An 11087-nucleotide genomic window follows, 5' to 3' on the forward strand; every position below is an offset into this window, starting at 1 on the left:
AAATCATGAATGAAACTGAACTTTTCATACTAAAATCTATGTTTTAGGCAGGTTAACCATCATCATAACTTTAAGAACGACTCAGTAATACCCCAATTTTTTTCTCCCGCCTCTTCTGCATGCATTGCACATGGATAAAATGCTTATTATATGCCTATTTAAAAAAACGATACAAATAAAACGTGAGAAAGGGTCAAATATGTTGCCACGTTGCCAATATCACGTGATCCGCAAAATTTTCAGGGTGAAAATGCAGAATTGGTGTATAAAAATTCCGATCGTGGGACAAAATTGCTGAATAAATTGCGGAAGTGCGTTTTTAGAAAAAAAACGTTTGTGTTTTGTGGGTTTAAACTGATGAAATCGCAGAAGAAAAACAGTAGTGTTGTTCCAGGGGATTCTGACATAGTGAATGATGTTCGAGTCGACGGCGGCGAGGCCTCGGCCAATGGGAGCAACGAGCAAACAATTTGTCCGGCGGCCAATCCGAGTGCAGGGCCTGAAACGATTCCTCAGCCGGCCAATGGGGCGAGGGGAGCGGAGGCGGGACATGGTGAAACAATTCGTCTGGTGGCCAATCCAACCACGGGGCGGGTGAAACAAATCCCTGAAGTTTCTTATTTGGGTTAAGGCAAGATAGTGTTGTTCCAGGGGATTCTGACATAGTGAATGATGTTCGAGTCGACGGCGGCGAGGCCTCGGCCAATGGGAGCAACGAGCAAACAATTTGTCCGGCGGCCAATCCGAGTGCAGGGCCTGAAACGATTCCTCAGCCGGCCAATGGGGTGAGGGGAGCGGAGGCGGGACATGGTGAAACAATTCGTCTGGTGGCCAATCCAACCGCGGGGCGGGTGAAACAAATCCCTGAAGTTTCTTATTTGGGTTAAGGAACCTGATGGATCTTCTCTGTGGCCTTCCAAGGCCCTGAACTCCAAGTTGGTGATCTCAAAACCCCAATGGGGTCACATGTGTTGTTGTGGGGTCCTCATCCTGCTAAAATGAGAGAAATCAGTGAATCTGGCAGGCTGAGCAAGGTACCTGAGACTGGCATAAGTAGCCATGTGCTTCCTGGGGCATGACAAATGCATATTAAGTAGCCATGTGCTGTAGTAGTACAAAATATAAATATAATTATAAACGCAACACTTGTTTTTGCCCCCATTTTTCATGAGCTGAACTCAAAGATCTAAGACTTTTTCTATGTACACAAAAGGCCTATTTCTCTCTAATATTGTTCACAAATCTGTGTTAGTGAGCACTTTTCCTTTGCCGAAATAATCCATCCACCTCACAGGTGTGGCATATCAAGATGCTGATTAGACAGCATGATTATTGCACAGGTGTGCCTTAGGCTGGCCACAATAAAAGGCCACTCTAAAATGTGCAGTTTTATCACACAGCACAATGCCACAGATGTCGCAAGTTTTGAGGGAGCGTGCAATTGGCATGCTGACTGCAGGAATGTCCACCAGAGCTGTTGCAATGAAGCCGTGTGGGTGAGCGGATTGCTGATGTCTGCATTGTGGATCGAGTGGTCCATGGTGGCGGTGGGGTTATGGCATGGGCAGGCATATGTTATGGACAACGAACACAGGTGCATTTTATTGATGGCATTTTGAATGTACAGAGATACCGTGACGAGATCCTGAGGCCCATTGTTGTGCCATTCATCCACGACCATCACCTCATGTTGCAGCATGATAATGCACGCCAGCATGTTTCAAGGATCTGTACACAATTCCTGGAAGCTGAAAACATCCCAGTTCTTGCATGGCCAGCATACTCACCGGACATGTCACCCATTGAGCATGTTTGGGATGCTCTGGATCGGCGTATACGACAGCGTGTTCCAGTTCCTGCCAATATCCAGCAACTTCGGATGGATTATCTCGGCAAAGGAGAAATGCTCACTAACACAGATTTAGACAGATTTATGAACAATATTTGAGAGAAATAGGCCGTTTGTGTATACAGAAAAAGTCTTGGATCTTTGAGTTTAGCTCATGAAAAATGGGGGCAAAAACAAAAGTGTTGCGTTTATAATTTTGTAACCACACTTGTGCAGATTGAAAGAATGCCATCATCTCCTGTTCCATTGTTGTCTGCTTTTTGTAGTTTTAAATAATGATTTAATGATTTGATATTTATTTTCCACCGTCACGGCTATAATGCTTCTCAGACAAGCCGCTTCTTCTTCGGCTTTTGCCGTGGTACTGCAGGTTACACCAGCAACATGCCCGTGGACACTGCTGACTAGCGGTTTGCATGTGTACTGCACGTTGACGCGGACAACGACGCAGAAGTATAAATGAAAACTGACGCATAGCCTACGGCGTAGGTCCGACACAGAAGTATAAATCAGGCTTTATGCTTTAAGTATATATGCAGATAACATTGTGCATTTATTTTCAAAACAATAATTCGAAGCACATCAAAACTTACGAAGAGATGACCACAGCCCTGTGAAATATTACCATGGTTTTACTACAGTAACTACAGCTCTATAACAACTATGTAACTAAGCAGTGGTGACAACGCGTTAAATAACACAATTACCACGAAACTACCGACGCTTTACTACGCCATTGGTATTTTAAACGATAGTTATGGTAAAAGCGCAGTAAATGAGTTTACATCGCTTCACAGGTACAGTACAGGCGAACCACACGAAAATTAAGCAAAACGTGGTCAAATCATGCGCTCTTACCTCTTCAAATCCAAAAAATGAACGAATGTCAGGAAATGATGATGATTATTGTAGAAAAGGCCGGCTATATATATAGAGAGAGAGAGAGAGAGAGAGCGCCATTAGTGCCCCCTTGTGACTTTAAGAGGTATTGCTTTGACTCAGCATTTCACTTTACAGTATTAACAGGACGCAGTTCAGAGCACGGACGTTATTCGCTGTTGTTGTTTTCTACTGAGTGCGTTTATACACAAGTGAGTGATTGTGTTTGTTATTCATTATCTTTAAATTGCTGTATTTTGAAGGCATAAGTTCGTGTTATCGCTAGTTGCTAATTATAATCATGTATGTGCGCCACACGCATTGTGTATTGCATCATCCATACAGCGCCAGTGAATGCATATGAGAGATGGTTAAATAGCGATATTGGTGTATAATATTGTAAACTTTAAGTCACTTTGAGTATGTGTATTATTATTTACTGAATAAGTGAGACTGTTTGTGGTATTTAAGCCATATTTGTCGTTTTTTTCGAGCTCACGTGTCAGAGAATGTGATGCCAGTTTCACAAGTGCTAATCAGTGTTGGGCAAGTTACTTCCAAAATGTAATACATTTATATATTACTAGTTACTGTATTTTGAAAGTAATTAGTTACATTACAATATTAATGTCTCTGAATTGTAATGCGTTATACTACTTTTGAGTTACTTTCACCAAAATATCCACAGAAGTATAAAATGTCAAAATGTAGTTTATTGCTGCTCATTCTACATCCAGTGGAGGGTAATGTGGTAGGTCTATATAGCATCAAATATATGAAATCATATTTAAATTATGGTATGTAGGTCTACATTGTTACATTGTAGTTTAGGTTAAAAAAATATAAGCACAAATAGCATTATTACAATCAGAAATTGAGCAATGCGAAATTCGTTCGCATGCTGAAACTTATGATATGATGTCACGCTGTCCAGCTTCTTTTTCGAAAACTGAAATTCAACAAATTATAACACATCTAAAATATAAAAACATACAATCTACTCCACTTTCCTGCAGCGCTGCAGTTTTAAATGAATGTTCTTTTAATTCAGATATGAGGTCATGCTGTGACGTATCGATCTGCCATTGGTCACACGGTATCATGTGAATTCGCAGGCCAGGGTTCACCAAGTTTGAACTTTGGAGCGCAAAATGCGACAACTTTTCGCATGGGCTTGCATTTCTGGTCTATGAATTGGAAGTCAATGGAACGAAAAGTGTTGTGTGACCGTGGCTTTAGGTTAATTCAATGCGAAAATGAAAACAAACGGCATTCTCGCGCAGCCTACCTCTCTCATTCGGCATTAATCCAATTAAATGTGTCCATATTTGCGATGTATTTCAATGCTAAACTATAATTTATTATGTAAGCCAGGCTTACTTAACGCACTTAAAAACATCCTCGTCACATGAGCAAATGTGTGTTTGGCCCAAGCTCAGGCTGAACAGCCCTCTACGAACATCTTGGCAATTGGCTAGTAAATTTTTTTGTTTACTCGCCAGACTGATAAATATATACATACACATATACACACACACACACACACATATACATACACATAAACGCATACACACACATACAGTGGGTACAGAAAGTATTCAGACGCCCTTAAATTTTTCACTCTTTGTTATATTACAGCCATTTGCTAAAATCATTTAAGTAAATTTTTTTTCCTCAATGTACACACAGCACCCCATATTGACAGAAAAACACAGAATTGTTGACATTTTTGCAGATTTATTAAAAAAGAAAAACTGAAATATCACAAGTTGAACTTAATTTTTGTTGCGTGTCTGCGCTCGTCCGCAGATGTTTTCACTTCGACCCCGCAGCTCTCTCCGATAGCTTAGTGTTACCAGTCCAGGTGTTTCCAGGTTTTACTCATGCTATTTCTCCATGTTGAGAGTTTGGTGTCGCACATATTGCACCTGACTATGCATTCTTATCCTTTTCTCCGATAAACTGAAAATAACAGGAGAATGTCTATCTCACAAATGTAGAATCCGTCTCTGCAGTCATCTCAACCATCTAATTCCAGCAACAGGAAATAGACAAACTATTTTACCCGCAGAATTTTTTCTCTGGTGCTGTTTTGAGGTGTTAGTAAATTCACCACTTAATTTTGAGTTCAAATATGTTGTTGCAACTTGCGTTATTTAGATTGTAACGAGTAATAATATTACCCAAATTTGATTAGTAATGCGTTATATACTGCGTTACAGCAAAAAGTAATATACTACTGTAATATTATTACTTTTGTAATGCGTTACTCCCAACACTGCTGCTAATCTAGTCTGTACATGTCTGAATCGATCGTTATATCACTAATTTGCCTACTATGCTATATTGCTATTATGTTTAAGTATATATATTATGTATAAGTAACAGAATGAGTTTATATTTCATTACTAATTGGTTATTGTTATTTCTGTTTGTTTAGAACCACTCATACTAAGCTGCACCCCAAACTACTCAACTACTCTGCCATATTCTCTGCTACCTGTACTACAATCATTCACTCAACCAAATTCAAGGACTGTAAACCTCTACAAGTCTTAAACCATACTTCGTCTCTGACTGGACGACTTATGTCTGCTCAATTTCCAACAGCACCCACACTAGTCTAGCTCACAATTATGAATGACAACGATCGATCGCTTTCAAAGAAGCACTGAATGGTACTGACGTCACCCGCGCCTCCAATGCAAGGTGGTCTGCAGGAAAAAGTGGAACTTTCTCGAAGGACGGGGCAGGCTACTCTCCATGACCATATTGGGAAGCTCACTAAGTGGAACAGAGCTCCAACCAATGGCGAGCCAGATGACGGGCCAATCAGGATGCAGGATAAGTGGAACAGTGGGACAGAAGTGGAACCGAAGATCGGCTCGCACAGGGCGCAAGGATGACACGCAAATTCGTGAAGCGTACCTCATTTTTTAACGATTTTTAATCGTTAAATGTAATTAAGATTAAGCTGGATTTAAAAAAGTATTTTTGACGTACAGAGAAAGTGCCTAAAACATGCACGTATATCAAACTGACAGTGACACTTGACAGTGTGGAGGCACTTTATTCACCATTTATTAATGATGTAGCAGCATCCCAATACAACACAGTCCAGGGGCCCCAGTTTACCCCCCTCTCGCAGTGCGCACTTTGCTGACTGTCTCTGTAAAAATTATGTGTCAACAGAAAAGCAACAAAAAAAAACTTCAAACTAAGGACAACTTCATAAAATAAAAGTTACGTTTTTGGCCACTGCAATGTGATGATTTGACACTAAGGAGCATTAAATAGAAAAATACAGCAGTCTTTCTTTTACTGTTTTTTTAGGTAGTACCGAATACAGAGCCGGCGGTTCATGTGAGAGGACAGGAGCCCCTTACTGCCTCAATGCTGGCAGTTCAAATATGTTGTTGCAACTTGCGTTATTTAGATTGTAACGAGTAATAATATTACCCAAATTTGATTAGTAATGCGTTATATACTGCGTTACAGCAAAAAGTAATATACTACTGTAATATTATTACTTTTGTAATGCGTTACTCCCAACACTGCTGCTAATCTAGTCTGTACATGTCTGAATCGATCGTTATATCACTAATTTGCCTACTATGCTATATTGCTATTATGTTTAAGTATATATATTATGTATAAGTAACAGAATGAGTTTATATTTCATTACTAATTGGTTATTGTTATTTCTGTTTGTTTAGAACCACTCATACTAAGCTGCACCCCAAACTACTCAACTACTCTGCCATATTCTCTGCTACCTGTACTACAATCATTCACTCAACCAAATTCAAGGACTGTAAACCTCTACAAGTCTTAAACCATACTTCGTCTCTGACCGGACGACTTATGTCTGCTCAATTTCCAACAGCACCCACACTAGTCTAGCTCACAATTATGAATGACAACGATCGATCGCTTTCAAAGAAGCACTGAATGGTACTGACGTCACCCGCGCCTCCAATGCAAGGTGGTCTGCAGGAAAAAGTGGAACTTTCTCGAAGGACGGGGCAGGCTACTCTCCATGACCATATTGGGAAGCTCACTAAGTGGAACAGAGCTCCAACCAATGGCGAGCCAGATGACGGGCCAATCAGGATGCAGGATAAGTGGAACAGTGGGACAGAAGTGGAACCGAAGATCGGCTCGCACAGGGCGCAAGGATGACACGCAAATTCGTGAAGCGTACCTCATTTTTTAACGATTTTTAATCGTTAAATGTAATTAAGATTAAGCTGGATTTAAAAAAGTATTTTTGACGTACAGAGAAAGTGCCTAAAACATGCACGTATATCAAACTGACAGTGACACTTGACAGTGTGGAGGCACTTTATTCACCATTTATTAATGATGTAGCAGCATCACAGTGCAGGGGCCCCAGTTTACCCCCCTCTCGCAGTGCGCACTTTGCTGACTGTCTCTGTAAAAATTATGTGTCAACAGAAAAGCAACAAAAAAAACCTTCAAACTAAGGACAACTTCATAAAATAAAAGTTACGTTTTTGGCCACTGCAATGTGATGATTTGACACTAAGGAGCATTAAATAGAAAAATACAGCAGTCTTTCTTTTACTGTTTTTTTAGGTAGTACCGAATACAGAGCCGGCGGTTAATGTGAGAGGCCAGGAGCCCCTTACTGCCTCAATGCTGGCAGCTGCACCCTTAAAAGAGCAGAAACAACTCCTGGGTATGAAACGTGCACACACGATCACTTAAAGGTTTAAAGATGTGAGCCGCTTGAATCATTTTATATCACCTGCATCCTAAACCTGAATGAACAATACTGCTCAGTAGAGGGCGCTACTAGAATAGTACTGTTAACTGTTAATAAACGACTATTCACTGTATTACTGTTATATTTATCCAGTGAGAACAAATTTATTATTTGTGAGTTCCCCTTTACAGTGAAGTACTGAAAAAAAAACTACAGTTGTCGAAACTTTACAGTGTCTATTTAGTGTAAAGTAGCAGATAGTTATCACATGGCTTCAGAAGACTTGGAATATAGCACACAATCTATGTACTACATCGTAACATGAGTAAAATGACCAAACTGTTTGCATCCTATACAGGTGAGCGGCTGTATCCACTTATCCAGGCCTTGCATCCGACTCTTGCGGGAAAGATTACAGGCATGCTGCTGGAGATTGACAACTCTGAACTACTGCACATGCTCGAGTCTCCAGAGTCCCTGCACTCCAAGGTTCACCTGCTCAAAACATATACTCTACATTTAGTCTCAAAGGTCAGATTTTGTTTAATCATTGCACTTTTCTGCACTGTTTAGGTTGAAGAGGCTGTAGCGGTGCTTCAGGCACATCAAGCCAAGGAACTGTCCTGACGTTGGGGGTGCAGTGCTGGGGGAGGAGAACGGATCACATGACCTGATTGCGTCAGCACTGAGAGCCCATCTTACTGGCTATAGGGCCGCCTGATCCGCATGCTTGCCTGTTTCTTGGCAGAAAAACATAAATTACACCAAATATATAGTTTAAAGGATCAGAAATAATTGCAAATGCAACACATTGCAGCACATCAAATGTGCTTGTATTGTCCTGGTAAATGACTAAATCATGGTTTAACCACTCACCACCTTCGAGAAGACTTTCCCGGAGACACTGCTATATCTACCAGACGTCTAGACCACTTGTTCGTGCTTGCTTCGGCAGCACATATATACTAAAATAAGAACGATACAGGTTAGCATGGCCCCTGCACAAAGGAACACTGTACTGCCTGTCCTGATGCATCCGCCGGAATGTTGAACTCATAGGCTTGGTGCCCATACCTGACCGGTTTTGGATGCTTAAACAGCACACGTGGGAGGGGTTCAGAGGCCACCAAGGGAGTGGTAAAGGTCTGAATACTCTGCTCCAAGACCTCCCTTTCCTGCCTCCTTTTCCATGCAATATAACAATTAGTACACGTGCAGAGAAGGGTGGTATATGACAACAATTGTGCATGAACAATTAATTACTGAACCTACCATTGTGAAAGAGTGCTGATTTAACTCAAACAGCTGCAACCTTGTTTCAGCCATAAGTCTGGGGCTGTCCAGGACTACATCTTGTCCAATTTCATTTCCCACATCTGTCACCCACGCAGCGGTGCCAGCAGGATCACCAGCTAGCTTATTGGTGACCTAAAGTACATGATAAGACGTATCTTTAAGATGGAGCCATAGACAGAGGTGTGACGGGCCTTTAGTTCAGGTAGCCGTGTTAGTACGTCTTGAGCTTACATTGACAGCAGCCAAGATGGACTATAATACAGAATCACAAAACATGTTATACAATGCACAACATTATTCTGAATACAAAACCACAAATGTAAACCCATTCATGACTATGTCATTCTCACCCGCAACGTCTATGTGTTCAGCTGCAGCAAGCAAATCAGCATCTGATGGCTCCTCTGTAGACGCCGAGCTAGAAGCGACCGCTGTTAATATTAGAATAAGTATTAATAATTAAAAGATGGAAAAGCAACAAAATATCCAATAACAAGCAAACAAGAAGTAAGTCGTGTGCCTGGAGGTGCTGTTTTGGGAAGGTTTGGTCGCAACTTCTCAGCGTCTCTTCTCAATGTACTTTTGCAGAGCCTCCATCTTTGTGCCAGGATGGATGTCCTTCTTCTGCCTCACCCACCTGATGAAGCTGAATCGAAAAAAAAATTACTAACTCAAGCCTATACACTACACATTCCTACAGCCAGCAGCTTCTATTAGATTAACATCTTACCTCTTTCTGTCCTTATCCTTGGTGTCATAGAGATCCTTAAACGTCAGGGTGGCAAAATTTCCAAACCCGACAAGGAGCTTGTCCTCCTGGCCCGTTGTCCCGGATCCCTCTCGAACATGCCGCTCTTGTATGGCTGCCATGACATCTGGAAACAGGCCAGCATACTGCAGCAACGCATCTTTGTTGCCCATTACTGAAGCTGTGGACGTGTCTCCACGCTCCCGCTCCTGCCGATGAGAGGCCAGCACCATGGCTGCATATCCAACATCATTAGATAGCAACCATTTAAAGGTTTTCCCACGGTACTGGCCAAACTGCAGGGCACTCTCGCTTAGCACTAGCTGCCAATTTCTGGTGTCCCCTCCAGCAGCAGCCACACGAGCCATGGCCTCCTCCTTGACCCTAAAAGCAGGCCATGACCGTACAGGAGTGGGGTTTTTCCTGTAGGCAGCGCCATCTGGCAAAAACACGATAACTAAACTGTGATGTATTAAATGCTTACAATTTTGCATTTGAGACCATTGAGATTCCGTAGCAGTAGCGCTAGGAATGTTGGGAATTTGTTGGGGGCGCCCGGTTGGCGGAAGTTAGAAAAGCAGTAAAATGGCGGCTAGAAGACACACGTGCTGTTTCATGTGTATTCTTTTTAGTGGATACATCACATAAACGTTTACTACATTAACACCGCGTTTACTTGTCAATAAGGATGCATCGAACTACTGTATTTACCAAAACTAATTCATAATTCCTTAACGAAAAAAGTGACGCTTCAACTATTACAGAAGAAACAGATTTCTTACATCTGCAATCGACAGCAATTTGCATTTTAAATTACGCCTACATAGCTGATTTACACGACATAAATCGCTTACAGTACTTACAGTTACCAAAGTACACAGAAGTAAATACTAGATCACCCTTACCTGATGCGTTGAAATGGCGAAGATGAATGTCGAAGTAATTTTGTCGATGGAAAAAGCAAAGGCAATAATCCAACAATTGATGCTGACACACCGAAGCACTGTACAGTACTGACGTGCCTCCAACCCCCTTCGCAAAACGCTCTGTCTGTGGACCTGCCCTCATGGCCAATCGGCATGAAAGCAAATTGAAACATCAAAATGGACAAATAGCTAGCTTCGCATCTGGACCAATTGTGGTGCACATAAATTAGAACATCCCGATGGACCAATCACAATCAAAGTGTCGCACCAATCGGCGTGCGCGCAAATTAGAACAGTTGAAACAGAATTGGAACCAAAGATCGGCTCGGCAGTAGCGCAAGGAGGACATGCAAATTCGTGAAGCGTGCCTCATTTTTGAACAATTTTTAATCGTTAAATGTAATTAAGATTAAGCTGGATTTTAAAAAGTCTTTTTGACGTACATAGAAAGTGCCTAAAACTTGCACGTATATCAAACTTTGTGAATTGACAGTGTGGAGGCATTTTATTTACCATTGATTTATGATGTAGCAGCATCCCAGTACAACACAGTCCAGGGGCCCCAGTTTACCTCCCTCTCGCAGTGTGAACTTTGCTGACTGTCTCTGTAAATACAAGAACACTGTAAAAATTATGTCAACAGAAAAGCAAAAAAAAAAA

The 11087-nt window shown here is 41.5% G+C and overlaps 1 protein-coding gene and 1 long non-coding RNA gene across 2 annotated transcripts; both read left to right on the forward strand.

The window, feature by feature from the left end:
* Positions 1-2859: 2859 nt before the first annotated feature.
* Positions 2860-6079, forward strand: LOC107566967 (uncharacterized). The gene is made up of 3 exons (XR_001606576.1): positions 2860-2940; positions 5169-5970; positions 6062-6079. It is a non-coding gene; the product is annotated as an uncharacterized lncRNA (long non-coding RNA).
* A 627-nt stretch (positions 6080-6706) lies between these two features.
* Positions 6707-9002, forward strand: LOC107566950 (polyadenylate-binding protein 1-A-like). Its single transcript, XM_016252524.1, has 4 exons — positions 6707-6898; positions 7328-7430; positions 7816-7946; positions 8031-9002. Exons 1-4 carry the CDS (start codon positions 6707-6709, stop codon positions 8082-8084), a joined length of 480 nt encoding a protein of 159 aa, XP_016108010.1. The 3' UTR covers positions 8085-9002.
* Positions 9003-11087: the final 2085 nt, after the last annotated feature.

The sequence above is a fragment of the Sinocyclocheilus grahami genome, unplaced genomic scaffold (genome assembly GCF_001515645.1).
Source record: "Sinocyclocheilus grahami isolate Dianchi unplaced genomic scaffold, SAMN03320097.WGS_v1.1 scaffold1117.1, whole genome shotgun sequence".
Classification (NCBI taxonomy): domain Eukaryota; kingdom Metazoa; phylum Chordata; class Actinopteri; order Cypriniformes; family Cyprinidae; genus Sinocyclocheilus; species Sinocyclocheilus grahami.

Bases quoted from the DNA above. Each gene is read 5' to 3' on its own strand.
- LOC107566950 (XM_016252524.1), top strand. From the start codon at position 6,707: ATGCAAGGTGGTCTGCAGGAAAAAGTGGAACTTTCTCGAAGGACGGGG. The intron at 6,899-7,327 runs GCGCAAGGATGA...CTGTTTTTTTAG, and splicing joins CGAAGATCGGCTCGCACAGG to GTAGTACCGAATACAGAGCC. The intron at 7,431-7,815 runs GTATGAAACGTG...CATCCTATACAG, and splicing joins AGAGCAGAAACAACTCCTGG to GTGAGCGGCTGTATCCACTT.